At 57.2% G+C, this 16751-nt stretch overlaps 1 protein-coding gene across 1 annotated transcript in view; it reads right to left on the bottom strand.

Annotated features, from left to right (window-relative positions):
• SFXN5 (sideroflexin 5) overlaps window positions 1-16751 on the bottom strand; it is a 100738-nt gene that overhangs the window by 83377 nt on the left and 610 nt on the right. Inside the window, exon 2 of the mRNA XM_039724599.1 lies at window positions 8177-8245. Coding sequence (XP_039580533.1) covers window positions 8177-8245 — 69 coding nt within the window. The remainder of the gene's footprint in view (window positions 1-8176; window positions 8246-16751) is intronic.

Below are 16751 nucleotides of genomic sequence, written 5' to 3'. Positions count from 1 at the left end.
TATATAATATATAATATATAATATATAATATATAATATATAATATATTATATATTATATATTATATATTATATTTAGATATTATATATTAGATATTACATATATTATGTATTATTTATTATATAATATACATAATATATTATTATATTTTATTATATATAATTTCATTTATATTATATTATATTATATTATATTATATTATATTATATTATATTATATTATATTATATTATATTATATTATATTATATTATATTATATTATATTATATTATATTATATTACATTACATTACATTATATTACATTATATTACCTTATATTGCATTATATTAGATTATATCATATAATACCATATTGCATTATATTATTATATACTATATTATGTATATGTATATCATATAATAATATATTATATTGTTCTATTCTATATATTACATTGCATTATATTAACCATTTTTTATATCACATTATATTACATTTTAACCACATTAACCATTATTTATATCACATTATGTTACATTAACTACCATTTCCATTTCTAAATATAACCATATATAATGATGCACAATTAAATCGCTATCATTCCATATTATCTAATGTGCTCATGAGGGGGATGTGGGTTTGTCCCTGAATCCCTGAAATCCCCGGAGTCCCCTCCCTCTCCCGGAGCAGCTCTGAATGGAGAGCTGCAGCAAGGCATGAATGGGGCCCGCTGCTATTTTTTCCCCTTTCTCCTGAGGAAATCTCAGTAGTTACTATAACAACCCTGGCCAGATCCCATCTTGTTTAGAATGGTAACAAACAGCAAACAAAAAAGCCGGGGCTGGCTTTTAAAAATCGCCGGCTCCACAAATTCCCTCTCCCAGCTCCCTGGGGACAGAGGGGAACTGTGGGAGACGGGCTTGTGAAAAACCTGCAAAACTTAACAGAAAGTTTACACACTGCGAACCTGCATGCAAACTTTGAGGTAATAAATACTCATTTAAAATAGATGGAAGACAGACATTGTGAGGAGAAAAAACATTTCTGTGTGCAAACTTTAAGAGAAGAAATACTACCTTAAAAATACTGTGGAACAGGACAGACATTGTCGAGAGAAAGACAGAACTAGAAATAGATGGCTTTACAAATAGGACTAAATGCTTTTAAAAAATAGAACTGTGAAAAATTCGTTGCAACATGTCCAACAGGGAAGTTTTGCAGAGACAGGAGTGTGCAGCAGCACTGCCTGTGGTCCTGAGGGGGACATAAAGGGGGACACAAACAAGTGAACCAAGTGTCAAAGCGAGCTCAGGAGATGCTGTCACACAGCTTGAGCTGCCAGGTGCTGCCACCAAACACCCCAGGGAAAATGCAGGGAAAAATGAGGCTTTGCTCCTGTTCCTCCTGGAAAAGTCAGGCACGTTCTCTTAAGCAGAGCCTCCAAAAGCCAGGAGCAAACTGTGCCACGTGCAGCAGCTCCGAGTGCCAGGCAGCTCCCAGCTCCTCTCGTGGCTGCTGATGTCTAAAATTACACTTCAGCTCCCTCCCAGCAGCAAGAACCAGCTCTGTCTGCAAGGTTGTGCCACTGTTTCAATATTTATTGTTGCTTGCTTTCTCTGCTGCTGTCTGTGGGATGAAGTGTCACTCGAGATTTTACAGCATCCCTGAGTAAAAAAAAAAACAAACCCACAAGCAGGTTTTTTTAATTTTCCCCCGGAGTGTCTCGTTCCTCCCATAGCCCCTTTCCTCAGAGGAAAAACCTCGAGCACTTCTAGCGGTGGCTGCTGGGGTCTGGGCTCTCACAATGGGTGCCAGACAGACCATCTGCAGCAGGGATGCTCTCGGGGCTCAGCCCTGCCAGCCCCACAGCGCCTGCAGCCGGGACAGCACCCCGCACGGCCGGGCACGGCTGGGCACAGGTGGGAACGGGCAGCACGGCTGGGCACGGCTGGCACGGGCAGCACGGCTGGCACGGGCAGCACAGCTGGGCACAGCTGGGCACGGGTGGGCACGGCTGGGGAACGGGTGGGAACGGAAGGGAACAGGTGGGAACAGGGCTCCAGCTGTGCTGGGAATGGGGATGGGGCAGGGAATGGGACTGGGGATGGGACTGGGGATGGGATTCCAGCTGGGCTGGGACAGGGGATGGGGCAGGGAATAGGGATAGGGAATAGGATTCCAGTTGGGATGGGACTGGGCCAGGGAATGGGGCAGGGAATGGGGTTCCAGGTGGGCTGGAACAGGGAATGGGGCAGGGAATGGGGTTCCAGGTGGGCTGGAACAGGGAATGGGGCAGGGAATGGGGTTCCAGCTGGGCTGGAACAGGGAATGGGGCAGGGCTGGGATTCCAGCTCTGGAAGGAGCAGGGATGGGCCAGGGCTGGGATTGCAGCTGGCAGGGAATGGGACTGGGGATGGGACTGGGGATGGGACTCCAGCTGGGCTGGGACAGGGGATGGGGCAGGGAATAGGGATAGGGAATAGGATTCCAGTTGGGATGGGACTGGGCCAGGGAATGGGGCAGGGAATGGGGTTCCAGGTGGGCTGGAACAGGGAATGGGGCAGGGAATGGGGTTCCAGGTGGGAAGAGGGAATGGGGCAGGGAATGGGGCTCCAGGTGGGATGGGCCAGGGAATGAGCCAGGGAATGGGACTGGGCTGGGATTCCAGCTCTGGAAGGAGCAGGGATGGGCCAGGGCTGGGATTGCAGCTCTGGAAGGAGCAGGGAATGAGGCAGGGCTGGGATTGCAGCTCTGGAAGGAGAAGGGAATGGGGCAGGGTTTGGATTACAGCTGGGATGGGACAAGGAACGGGCCAGGACTGGGATTGCAGCAAGAATGGGCCAGGGCTGGGATTGCAGCTCTGGAAGGAGAAGGGAATGGGGCAGGGCTTGGATTCCAACTGGGATAGGACAGGGAATGGGACAGGGCTGAGACTGCAGCAAGAATGGGCCAGGGAATGAGCCAGGGCTGGGATTGCAGCAGGGATGGGCCAGCGCTGGGACTGCAGCAGGGATGGGCCAGCGCTGGGACTGCAGCAGGGATGGGCCAGCGCTGGGACTGCAGCAGGGATGGGCCAGCGCTGGGACTGCAGCAGGGATGGGCCAGCGCTGGGACTGCAGCAGGGATGGGCCAGCGCTGGGACTGCAGCAGGGATGGGCCAGCGCTGGGACTGCAGCAGGGATGGGCCAGCGCTGGGACTGCAGCAGGGATGGGCCAGCGCTGGGACTGCAGCAGGGATGGGCCAGCGCTGGGACTGCAGCAGGGATGGGCCAGCGCTGGGACTGCAGCAGGGATGGGCCAGCGCTGGGACTGCAGCAGGGATGGGCCAGCGCTGGGACTGCAGCAGGGATGGGCCAGCGCTGGGACTGCAGCAGGGATGGGCCAGCGCTGGGACTGCAGCAGGGATGGGCCAGCGCTGGGACTGCAGCAGGGATGGGCCAGCGCTGGGACTGCAGCAGGGATGGGCCAGCGCTGGGACTGCAGCAGGGATGGGCCAGCGCTGGGACTGCAGCAGGGATGGGCCAGCGCTGGGACTGCAGCAGGGATGGGCCAGCGCTGGGACTGCAGCAGGGATGGGCCAGCGCTGGGACTGCAGCAGGGATGGGCCAGCGCTGGGACTGCAGCAGGGATGGGCCAGCGCTGGGACTGCAGCAGGGATGGGCCAGCGCTGGGACTGCAGCAGGGATGGGCCAGCGCTGGGACTGCAGCAGGGATGGGCCAGCGCTGGGACTGCAGCAGGGATGGGCCAGCGCTGGGACTGCAGCAGGGATGGGCCAGCGCTGGGACTGCAGCAGGGATGGGCCAGCGCTGGGACTGCAGCAGGGATGGGCCAGCGCTGGGACTGCAGCAGGGATGGGCCAGCGCTGGGACTGCAGCAGGGATGGGCCAGCGCTGGGACTGCAGCAGGGATGGGCCAGCGCTGGGACTGCAGCAGGGATGGGCCAGCGCTGGGACTGCAGCAGGGATGGGCCAGCGCTGGGACTGCAGCAGGGATGGGCCAGCGCTGGGACTGCAGCAGGGATGGGCCAGCGCTGGGACTGCAGCAGGGATGGGCCAGCGCTGGGACTGCAGCAGGGATGGGCCAGCGCTGGGACTGCAGCAGGGATGGGGCAGGGCTGGGATTGCAGCAGGGATGAGCCAGGGCTGGGATTGCAGCAGGGATGAACCAGGGCTGGTCCCTCAGCCTGGGGGTGGCTGTGCATGTCCCACCACAGCTGGGATGAGCCTCCACCCATGGGATCTCTGGTGGCGTTGGGATCCAGCCCCTGCAGCCCTCTGCCAAGGGGCTCCTGGCACACACTGGGGTCACTGGGGGCCAGGACAGCACCTCAGGGACCTTCTGGAGAAGAGAGCATGGCCCAAACCCTGCCACTGCTGCACCCAGCCCGGAGCAGTGGGAGGCACAGAACCACACACCCCAGCACTGCTCAGGAATCCTGAGACCAGTCCAACCACCCCAGCACTGCCAGGGCCACCACTGCCCCTGTCCCCACGTGCCACAGCCACAGGGCTCTGAAATCCCCCAGGATGGACACCCCACCCCTGCCCAGGGCACTCCCAGTTCCTGACCCCCTTTCCATGGGGAAATCCCTGCTGATGCCCACCCTGAGGCTCCCCTGGGGCTGTCCCCTCTCCTGTCCCTGTTCCCTGGAGCAGAGCCCAGCTCCCAGCTGGCTCCAGCCTTTCAGGGGGCTGTGCAGAGGCAGCAGCTCCCCCGAGCCTCCTTCTCCCCAGGCTGGTGCTCAGGAGGAGGAAGAGCAGCCCCAGCAGGAGCTGAGCCCTGGGCTGGTGGCCACCCCCGAGCCCTGCCAGCCCAGGGACAGCCCAGGGGGTGCCACCCGTGCAGAGCCCCTGCAGCCTGAGCTGTCCCTGTCCCCTGGCTGCTCTGGGAGCAGCCTCAGAGCCACCTGTGCCACACAGGGCACAGGCAGGGCTGTGCCAGCTCCACCCGCTCCTGCCAGGGCCACTGCAGGGCCACCCCGGGGACAGGGGAACACCAGACACGTGTGCCATGGATGGGCCGGGCTCAGGGGACAGCCTGGCGTCACCCTGGGACTGTCACACTGGGACTGTCACACTGGGACTGTCACACTGGGACTGTCACACTGGGCTCACTGGGACTGTCACCCTGGGGTTCTGGCCATGACCTCTGTGTGCCCTGATCTCCACAGGTTCCACCTCCAGCCCAGCCATGGCCAGGGGGATGTGCCCCAGCCCAAGGGTCCCGTGGCCAGCAGCAGCTGCTGAGGCTGGGGGATCAGCTGGGGGATCCAACAGGGGGGGGATCAGCTGGGGGGATCCAATGGGGGGGGATCAGCTGGGGGATCCAGCTGTGGAGGCCCAGCTGTGGAGGCCCAGCTGTGTCCCAGCCCAGCCTGGGCCCTGTCTCCCTGCTCCCCAGGGTGACACACATGGCAGACTTGACTCCAGCTGGCCCCATTGTATTGGATCCACAGTGACAGACAAGAGGAGCCAGAAACTTTTTGTTCGAGTGGAGCCAGCAGCTGTGACACTGAATAAACACAGACAGACAATCTGCTGAGTAAGAAGGTAGCGTTCATATAAATAACATACATCTAATCCTGCTTCCATTTCAGCCCCAAATATGGGAATGCAAGATGCTCTGCAGCTCCGGGCTCTGAACAATGAGACGGAGCAAGAGCAGCCCCGGGAGCTCTCCTGGGTTCTGACTGCACTGGGAATTGCTGTTCCTCCTTCCCACAGAGTGCTGACAGGCTCGTGGCACATGCCATGAGCCCACTGATCAAAACATCTGCTGCCCTGACGGACCTTCCTCGTTACACAGCAATTAAAAGCATTACTGCAATCATCTGACCCTGCAGGTGCCAGGGCCAGGCCCTGAGGCCCCGAGGGACAGCTGGGGACAGCCCTGGCTGCCCCTGCCAGGACAGACACGTTTCCCTCCCAGAGCAGGGGTCTGCAGGGGTGCAGCTGCCAAGGGATGGTTCCACGGGAGAGCCGTGGGGAGGGGAGTGAGAGCCACCAGAGCTGCTCCCCAGAGGGGCTGCAGCACTGCCACCAGTGCCACCAGTGCCACCAGTGCCATGCTGCAGCCCCCGTGCCCTCAGCTGTGCCCGGTGCCACGGGGGTGAGTGTCCCCCCAGCAGATAAAAGCACAGCTGCCACACAACCCACGGCCATCCCCTCAGGATTTTCCATCCTCAAGGGCCTCTGGAACACAAGGAAGTTTCTAACTGTGCTCAGAATCTGCTTTACTGAAAAGTGAATGAGTGAGGGAGGAGTGGCACTGATGATCCTCAGCACCCCTCACCCCTCCTCACAACACAGCAGGATGCCACCATGGAACACACAGCCACCAAAAAAAAAAGGATTAAAATAAAAAAATTAAAAATTAAAAATACAAATAAAAGCAATTAAAAATAAAACTATTTTAAAGATTCAATCTCGCCCCATTTCCCAGCGTTTTCCCTGGGTTCACCTCCACTCCCATCAGACACTCCTCCATCTCCTCTTTTTCCCCTCCAAGGCAAGCAGGATTTGTTTGTTCCCTGCAGCCCTGGGCTGGGAGATGCAGCCATCTGTCAGAGGGAGGGAGCTCCCTGCACACGCCTGGGGCTCAGCAAACCCTTCCTGGCTGTCACTGCCCCTCAGTTACCAAAGGAAGGCAAAAACCTTGGGGTTCTACGTCTGCAGCCCCCAATTATGGCAAACACACGGAGCAGAGCGAGCAAAAAGCTGATTTTGTGCCCTGAGAAGTCACCCAGGTGATTGTTCTGCCAAGGGAATTTGTGGGGACATCACCAGGGACGTTCAGGTCTCCTGAGGCATCCCTGCCATGGAATTCACACCCCAGAGGAAATGTCAGAGGGCATTTCCCTCCCTGGAATGCCCCAAGCTGTTTCTGAAGTCCAGCCCAGTCCCAGAGATGGACACCACACCTCCCTGCTCTGTTGAGGCTCACTCTGGGACCCAAACCCAAAACTGCTCAGTTTTCACCCAGGATAAAACTGGGCCACTCAGACTTTGTTCTTTTTATTTCCTGGGTTTCACCTCCCTGAAAGAGCCTCACCAAAAGCTGTCTGGAAAAATGAACTTACACCAAGTGACCCCTCTGAACCCACACCCTGCCCAACCTCCCCAAAACCTGGCAAGGTTTCAGCAGGTGACCACGGGAAGGTGGAGAGCTGTGTGGCTGAGCTGGGCTCACCCCAAGGGCTTCAGACAGGAGCTGAGCTCAGCCAGGAGCCCAAACCCCCTGCACCCCTGGAGAGCCACGAGCAGGAAAACCCCCAAGAGCAGCAGAGATTCAGCCCTTAAAATGTGCTGGGAAGGGAATGGAGCCCCAGGAGGGGCTGAGAGAGCTGGGAAGGGGCTGCAGACTCCCTGAGGAGCTGGGAAGGGGCTGCAGAATCCCTGAGGAGCTGGGAAGGGGCTCAGCCTGGAGCAGAGGAGGCTCAGGGGACCTTGGGGCTCTGCACAGCTCCTGCCAGGAGGGGACAGCCGGGGGGGTCGGGCTCTGCTCCAGGAACAGGGACAGGAGGTTCAGGGAGGACATTGGGGAAAAAGATACAATAAAAAGGAAAAAAGAGCTGCCCTTCACTGAAATTCCAGAGTTTTCTGGCCAAAGGGCAGAGTTCCAGAGCAGGAGCAGAACTGTTCCTTCCCCAGGGCTCCCCACCACCCTCAGGCATTATCTGGTGGAAGCACAGAGCTGCAGTGAGGCTGCACAACACCAAATGGAAATAAAGGGGCAGGATCCCCAAATCCTGCTACAAACAGGGCAAGAACTGAGGAAAAAGCACAGCCAAGACCTGAGGGAAAAGCACAGCCAAGACTTCTGGAGTGCAGCCCCTGCCGAGCTGCACCACAACCACCCTGTCCATGGAATTCACATTTGCTCTCTCTTTCCCCCACCTGCATTTTGGCCATGAAAACCTGCAGGAGTTTTCCTCCTGAGAAGACAAAAATCCGTGGCAATTTTGCCCAAGCCCAGCTCAGGTGGCAGAGGGAGCTGGGGCTGTGGGTTCCTGGTGCCTGATGCCAGGCAGGTTTCTGTTCCAGATTTAACAGCACTCCTCGGGGCAATCAATCAGCTGTGAGACACAAACCCAGTGCAAACACGGGCTCATGACTCCTGCTGCTCACTGCAGAGATTGGTTTTCACCTCCAGCTGCCTGACAGCAGCCCTGGCCAAAAGAGGAGAGCACACATTACCTCGGTCACAAAGAGGGTGCGGGGGTCGATGATGTCCAGGAAGTGCCTGAATCTGCCATAAAATGAAGTCTGGAAAACAGGAGACAAAAAAAAATCATCACGTTCAGTGAGAAATGGCCTTTCAGGGTTTATTTCCTTTGCAGAGTGAAGCAGCAGCTGAAAATAAATAATATAGGAGGTCTTGGCTGGTAATTTGGGATGGGGAATCCACAGCACCCAAAGGGATCCCTCCCTTTGCTCCCAGCAAAAGCCTCTTGAGGCTCTTTGCAGCTTTTCCATCCCTACACAGGCACAGCCAGCCTGGATTATTCCCAAAGTGCCACCAAGAGCCAGCCCAGCCAGGCCAGGCTGCTCAGGGCTCCAGCCTGGGAGAAGAGTCTGCAAGGAGGGGAAAGGATCTGGGAAACAGCAGGGGAAGGTCATGGGCAGCTCCACAGGAAAGGAGGAACCACGACTCAGTATTTAAAGAGTGAAAATAAAAATATCAGTGGAGTTTGTACCCACTCCAAGCCCCAGACCATGAAATATTGAGATATGGGAGCCCTTGGGACACATGGACACCATCACTGCTACCCCAGCTGGATTCCAGGAGCCAGAGGCAGGTGAATTCCAGACCCCCAGGGCAGCCCAGCCCTGGTGCTCCCCCCATCTCCCAGAGCCCATTGGGATGTGGATCACGGCCAGGGCCATCAGGAGCTCTGGGATCCTGGGAATTCTGCATCCTCACGTGGCCCATCTCCTGCTGGGCTCCTTCTGCAGGGCTGGGCTATAAATAAAGGCCTGGAGTGTGGATGGAGCAGTGGGAAGGGTGTTTAATCACTGCTGGCACCTCATCCCAGAACGTGCTGCTGCTTCCCTGCTCCTGCAGGGATCCCCCTGATTCCTGCAGGAATTCCTCTGGAAGGGATTCAGGCACTGCTGCCCACCCACTGCAGCCTGGCCTCACCACCTCCCCCAGGTTCTGCCCCAAAAACACCAACCCAACACCCCCAGTGGAACTAAACAGCCCCACACAACTCCAGGGAGAAAGCACAGTGGTTTTTAATTAGCATGGATCCAATTAATGCTAATTCTGGTACTTTCCAGAGGATTTGAGCTTGACATTTTGCTGCCTCCCTTTTGTTTTGGGTTTGGGATTGCTGCAGATGGCAGCACGTGCCAGGGCTGGGGGAGTGAGCAACTCCTGACTCAGGCAGCCCTGAGCAATCCCAGGGAGCAGCAGCCAGCCCCTGCCCACCCCACAGTGCCCACAGAGGCCCAGGGCAGCTGGAACTGCTGCTCAGCTCACTCCAGGAATCAGTGCTACACTCTTGGGATTGCTGCTACACTCTTGGGATTGCTGCTAAACTCTTGGGATTGCTGCCAACCTGCTGGAATTGCTGATAACCTGCTGGAGTTACTGATAACCAGCTAAAATTACTGTTAAACACTTGGAATTACTGCTAGCCAGCTGGAATTACACTTGGAATTACTGCTAAACTAACTCCAGGAATTAGTGCTAAACTCTTGGGATTGCTGCCAACCAGCTGGAACTGCTGTTAACCTGTTGGAATCACTGATAACCTGCTGGAATTATTGCTAAACTAACTCCAAAAATTAGTGCTAAACACTTGGAATTGCTGCTAAACACTTGGGATTGCTGCTAAATTAACACTTGGAATTATTGCTAAATACTTGGAATTGCTGTTAAATACTTGGGATTGCTGCTAACCTGCTGGAATTGCTGCTAACCTGTTGGAATTACTGCTAAACTAACTTCAAGAATTAGTGCTAAACACTTGGAATTACTGCTAACCAGCTGGAATTACTGCTAACTAACACCGAAATTATTGCAAAATACTTGGAATTGCTGCTAACCAGCTGGAATTACTGCTAACTAACACTGAAATTATTGCTAAATACTTGGGATTACTTCTAACCTGCTGGAATTGCTGCTAACCTGCTGGAATTGCTGCCTTCACCAGCAGCAGGACTGGGGGATTCTGAGCCTGAGTGGCCTTGACTTCCCCACTGCCTTTGTCTCTGTGCCACACTGAGAAAAGCAACACCAAAAGGAATTTAATGGAATTAAATGGAAATTAAAGGAATTAAATGGAAATTAATGGAAATGAATGGAACATCAGTGTTTTACACCCACTTGACCAAGGAGGGAATGGCAAGGGAGGGGGAAGGAGCCCTCAGGTTCCAGGGGCAGCATGGAAATGCCTTTGGAATGATCAGTTCCCTTTCCCAGCTGCCCAGGCCCTTGGGAGGCTTTGGGTGGCACTGAGCTCAGCCAGGCCCAGCTCCAGGACAGGTCTGAGCAGCAAAGCCCAGCTCCAGGACAGGTCTGAGCAGCAAAGCCCAGCTCCAGGACAGGTCTGAGCACTCAGACCCAGCTCCAGGACAGGTCTGAGCGCTCAGGCCCAGCTCCAGGACAGGTCTGAGCAGCAAAGCCCAGCTCCAGGACAGGTCTGAGCACTCAGGCCCAGCTCCAGGACAGGTCTGAGCACTCAGACCCAGCTCCAGGACAGGTCTGAGCACTCAGACCCAGCTCCAGGACAGGTCTGAGCACTCAGCCCTACCCTGATGTTATCCCAGGCTCACCTTCCCTGCTCCTCTCCTGCCCATGGCCGGGGGAGTGCCCAAACCCCGAAATCAGGGAATGGTTGGGTGGGAAGGATCCGAAATCCCACCCAGTGCCATGGCAGGGACACTGCCACTGTCCCAGGCTGCTCCAGCCCCAGTGTCCAGCCTGGCCTGGGCACTGCCAGGATCCAGGGCAGCCCCAGCTGCTCTGGGCACCCCAAGCCAGGGATTTGTTCCAGGAGCTGCTGCCTGAGCTTGTCCATCCTGTGCTCACAGAGCCCCAAAACCACTGGGGGAGCTGAGTCTGAGCAGGTTTGGTGGAGCTCTGGTGAGTCAGGGCCTCACTGCCCCACAACAAGAGTCCTCTGAGACCAGGCTCAAACTAGAGCCAGGCTTAAACCAGAGGGAGGCTTAAACCAGAGCCAGGCTCAAAACCAGAGCCAGGCCTAAACCCAGACCACCAGGGCTTGTTGAGCTCCATCTCAACTAGAACCAGGCTCAAACACAGACCATCAGGGCTCCACTCAACCAGAGCCAGGCTCAATCCCAGGGCCAGGCTCAATCCCAGGGCCAGGCTCAAACCCAGGGCCAGGCTCAAACCAAGACCATGAGGGCTCCACTCAACCAGAGCTAGGCTCAAACCCAGAGCCACCAGGGCTCCTTGAGCTCCATCTCAACTAGAACCAGGCTCAATCCCAGAGCCAGGCTCAGTCTCAGGCCCCCCGGGCTCCCTGGGCTCCACCTCAACCAGAGCCAGGCTCAAGCCCAGAACCAGGCTCAATGCCAGGGCCAGCATCAAACTAGAGCCAGGCTCAAACTAGAGCCAGGCTTAAACCAGAGCCAGGATCAAACCCAGACCCACTAGGGCTCCACTTCAACCAGGGCCAGGCTCAATCCCAGAGCCAGGCCCAATCCGAGGGCCAAGCTCAAACCAGAGCCACCAGGGCTCCTCGGGCTCCACTCAACCAGAGCCAGGCTCAAACCCAGTGCCAGGCTTAAACCCAGACCATGAAGGCTTCACTCAAAGCCAGAGCCAGGCTCAAAGCAGACCCACCAGGGCTCCTTGGGCTCCATCTCAACTAGAACCAGGCTCAAACCCAGAGCCACCAAGGCTCCTTGAGCTCCATCTTAAATAGAACCAGGCTCAAACCCAGACCACCAGGGCTCCACTTAACCAGAGCCAGGCTCAAACCCAGAACTGGTTCAATCCCAGAGCCAGGCTCAGTCCCAGGCCCAGGCTCAGCCCCAGGCCCAGGCTCAGTCCCAGGGCCAGGCTCAGTCCCAGGGCCAGGCTCAGTCCCAGGGCCAGGCTCAGCCCCAGGCCCAGGCTCAGTCCCAGGGCCAGGCTCAGTCCCAGGGCCAGGCTCAGGCCCAGGGCCAGGCTTAAGCCCAGGGCCAGGTTCAAGCCCAGAGCAGGCTCAGGCCCAGGGCCAGGCTCAAGCCCAGGGCCAGGTTCAAGCCCAGAGCCAGGCTCAAACCCAGAGCCACCAAGGCTCCTTGAGCTCCATCTTAAATAGAACCAGGCTCAAACCCAGACCACCAGGGCTCCACTTAACCAGAGCCAGGCTCAAACCCAGAACTGGTTCAATCCCAGAGCCAGGCTCAGTCCCAGGGCCAGGCTCAGTCCCAGGCCCAGGCTCAGTCCCAGGCCCAGGCTCAGCCCCAGGCCCAGGCTCAGTCCCAGGCCCAGGCTCAGTCCCAGGGCCAGGCTCAGCCCCAAGTCCAGGCTCAGGCCCAGGCCCCCAGGGCTCCCTCCCCACGCTCCCTGCCCCTCGTGCCCAGGCACAGCCCAGCCCTGCCCAACAAGCCCTCTGTGTTTTGCTGCTGCCCAGCCCTGGCAGTGCCCGCTGTTTGTTCCCTTTCGGTGCAGGGCAAAGCTGCCTCACTTGGCATGGATGGCCATGCCATCAGCCAGGGCAGCCCTGCTTCCAGCCTCTGCTCCTGACTGCAACCCAAATGAGCTTTTTCCAGCTCAAGTTTGGCTTTCACAGAGCTGCACACAAAACACAAGGGAAAAAAAAAAAAAAAAAAAAAAAAAACCACGAAAAACAAACCCCACAGCAATTCCCAATAATTCAGAAATTTGGGGAAATTCTTCCCTGGGAAGCTGTGAGGCCCTGGCACAGGAATTCCCACATTTGCTGTGGCTGCCCCTGCATCCCTGGCAGTGCCCAGGCCAGGTTGGACACTGGGGCTGGGGCACCTGGGACAGTGGGAGGTGTCCCTGCCACGGCAGGGGTGGCTCTGGGTGGGATTTTGGTTCCTCCCCAACCCAAAGCAGTCGTGGCAGTGCCCAGGCCAGGTTGGACACTGGGGCTGGAGCACCTGGGACAGTGGGAGGTGTCCCTGCCATGGCAGGGTGGCACTGGGTGGGATTTTGGTTCCTTTCCAACCCAAAGCAGTCTGGAATTCTGTGATCCAGCAAACCTAGAGCAGTCAGGAATGGCAATGGGATGGAGGAGCAGCCCCTGCCCTCCCTGCCAGCCCAGCCCAGGGCTCCCTGGAGCTGGTTCCTGTGCCAGGCTCATGCCAGGCTCATGCTAGCCCTGCTGCCACCCCCATGACAGCCCCTGGGATGAGTTTTGCTGTCCCAAATATCCACCCCTGGCTCCTTTGGCTGCTGGAGCAGCAGCTGGAGTGAACTGCAGCACAGTGAGCATCACCAATTCCCCCTGGTTAATTTGGGATACTTTGGGACCCTTTCTCAGCAGCCTGCAGCACCAGGAGCTGCCTGGCCATGCTGATTCCCAGGGCACAGAGCAGCTCAGGAGCAGCCCTGAAGGTCCAGCCCGTCCCAAAAACCACAGGGAAACATCTGAGAGAAGGTGAGAGGCCATCGGGAGCTGACAGTCACCTTCAGGAGGAAAAGAACTCCAAGGAGCCCATGCTGGGCAGCCCTGGGAAGAGCAGGGCACGGACAGCTTCTCCACTTTAATTACAGCCTGGTGCTACACAGCACTTAATTAAGCCAGAGCAAAAAGCACGCAGGCTTGGGGTGGGGTTGAGCTCCAAACCAGGCTGATGCCAGCTTTGAGTTAATTAGGAGAGATTTAAGGTAAGGCAAACAAGATGAAGGCAACTGAAGGCACTGAGCAATGGGACTGTCTCATTTGTGGGCTTGTCCAGCCCACTGCAAGTTTGGGCTGAAACTGGAATCCCTTTGATGGCTTCAATTTGGTTTTCCACAGTTCAGGAGCCAAGATTCCAATGGGAGAAGCTCCTGCACCAGGGGCAGGGCCAGGGCAGGGCACAGGAACCTGCCAGGAGCAAGAGCTGGGGGTTAAAACCAGAACAGACACCAACAAATTCCCCTTTAAACCCAGTCCTGGGTGGTGGAGGTGGAAAAGAGCAACAGCAGGAAGGAGCTGGAGCTGCTGGAATAAATCCAGAGGGACCTGCCATGGCAGGGTGGCACTGGGTGGGCTTTGAGGTCCCTTCCCACCCAAACCAGGCTGTGATTCCAGGATCCTTCTCCCCCTTCAAGGCAGCCCCTTCTCCACAGGGACATCCCTCCAGGAGAGGACTTTGATCCCATTGACTGAACAGGAGCCTCACACTGAGCAGCAGCTGAGGCACCTCCTGACCTCCTGCACCTCTGTCCCACTGCAGAGACATCCCAGACACGGAATCCTGGGTGGTTTGGCTTGGAAAGGACCTCAAAGCTCCTCCAGTGCCCCTGCCATGGCAGGGACCCCTGGCATGGACTTAGCCCAGGATAAATGTCTGGGCTCCAGGCACTGGGAACAGCCTTGGCAGAGGAAGAGCTCAGCAAACCCTCAGAGGAACAAAATCAGGAAATACAGGGGGGGAAAGGGAGCATTTCCAACAAATTAGCCCTGCTTGTCAGAAAATTAAGTCCTTATCACACATTCTCAGCCCAACGTCCTCATTTCTTCTTTCACCTAAAAATAGCCCCGTTCCCAGGGAGCCTCTTGGAGGGAGCTGGGAAAGGTGACTCGGCAGAATGCTGCAGAGCAAACGGGCAGGGAAGGGGTCTCACACCCCACAGGGCTCTGGGCTGCAGCTGCCCAAGTCCTGCTCCCCAAATCCTGCCCCTCCTGCTCCCCAAATCCTGCCCCTGCTGCCCAAATCCTGCCCCTGCTGCCCCCCCTGCTCCCCAAATCCTGCTCCCCAAATCCTGCCCCTGCTGCCCAGCTCCTGCTGGAGCTGCAGAGGGAAGGGAATTGTGCCCTGGAGGAGCCCCAGGGGCTCTGTCCCAGCCCAGCATGGGAACAGCTGCTCTCGTTCTCCTGCAGGGAAAGGGGTGCCCTGGGTCTGTGCCAGCCCCTGTGCCAGCCCCTGAGCCTCTGCACAGCCCCAGAGCTGCCCCAGGAGCGCTGCCATCCCAGCGGGATCCAGCTGGAATTGGGGATTTCAGCTCACCCTGCCCTGGACAAGGAGCAGGCTCGGGCAGCTCCAGCTGAGATCTGACACAGCCAGAGCTGGGCAGGGCAGGGAGGGGCTGGGAGAGCACAGAGCAGCTGGCAGGGAAGGCTGGGGATCCCTGACCCCCTGGCTGGGATCCCTGACCCCCTGGCTGGGATCCCTGACCCCCTGGGAATGCGCTGGGCTCCTCCAGCACAGAGTCTGGAAGGAAACACCACGCTCAGGATGGGGGAAATAGGGAACTGGAGGGGCTGGGGCAGGGATGGAGGGGCTGGGGCAGGGATGGAGGGGGCTGGGGCAGGGATGGAGGGGATGGAGCAGGGATGGAGGGGGCTGGGGCAGGGATGGAGGGGCTGGAGCAGGGATGGAGGGGGCTGGGGCAGGGATGGAGGGGATGGAGCAGGGATGGAGAGGCTGAGCTCTCCATGGAACAGTCTGGGATAGGAATGGAGAGGCTGGGCCCTCCACGGAGGGGTCCCAGGCAGGGATGGAGGGGCTGGGCTGCCCCAGTGCCAGCTGCTCCCTGAGAGGAGAAGGAGCAGCTCCATGCCTGAGGCACTGCCAGGAGGGAGCAGGGAGCCTCTAGTCTTCCTCCTCCTCATTAAAAACTCCGCAGCTGGAGCTTCCCTACGTCCCATGGGGAGTCAGCCCCTCCCTGGGGCTCTGAGGATGTGCTCTGTCACCTACAGAACCCCAAACCCCCACTCCCATTTCTGTTCCCATTGCCAGTCCCATTCCCACTCCCATTCCCATTCCTAATCCCATTCCCTATCTGCTGGCCCAGGTTGCTCCAAGCCCCGAGGGATGTGGGCTGTTGGGAGAGGCAGGAGATCCACCACGGAATGGCCCCACCATGGAATGGCCCCACCACAGAGTGGCCCCACCATGGAATGGATCCACCATGGAACAGATCCACTGGGGAATGGATCCACCAGGGAATGGGCCCTGAGAAATCCACAGCTCAGCCCAAAGGCGGGTGGGTCAAGCCAAGCACAGGTGTGGGGTCAGACTGGGGTTAAACAGGGGTTCGTCGGGGTTCAGTCGGGGTTTTGGGTTGCTGTGATGGTGGGAATGTCCCCGTGGGGGTTGTCCCAGTGGTGGGACATGCCCAAGGTAAGGAGCAGCTCCTCCAGGGAGTCCTGTCCAGCTCAGGAGGGACTGACACGGGTTTGATGAGCGTTTGTATCAGCACAAATGGTCCCACCAGCACAGGTCCTCTCTGGTCATCCCCGCTGGGGGTGGCAGCAGGGCCCACCTGCACCTGCCCTGCTCACCTGGGGCCAGGCGTGTGACCGACCACGGGCTGCTCTCCCCTCTCAGATGCCAGGTGGGGAGGACATAATAGCAATCTGTTGTACTATACAGATTCTGGGGGTCACCAGCCACCCCTCCCTCCTTTGGCACCAGGGCTGCACTCGGCCAGGTGAGGCTGGCAAAGCGCCCACATGGAGCTCCTGGGAGCCCTGCTCATCCCGGAGCCGCCTCGGGCAGAGCCCATTCCCCGCCAGCACCCCGAGGGGGAAGGACGCGCCCCCGCCATGCCACACCGGGACCTGCGCGGGCTCGAACCCGCGACCCCCGGGCCCCGCGCCCGCCGCGCTGCGCGCCGCGCCACAGGGGC

This window comes from Passer montanus, unplaced genomic scaffold, assembly GCF_014805655.1.
Source record: "Passer montanus isolate IOZ18808 unplaced genomic scaffold, ASM1480565v1 scaffold109, whole genome shotgun sequence".
Lineage (NCBI taxonomy): Eukaryota > Metazoa > Chordata > Aves > Passeriformes > Passeridae > Passer > Passer montanus.
This window is presented reverse-complemented; position numbering and strand designations above follow the sequence as displayed.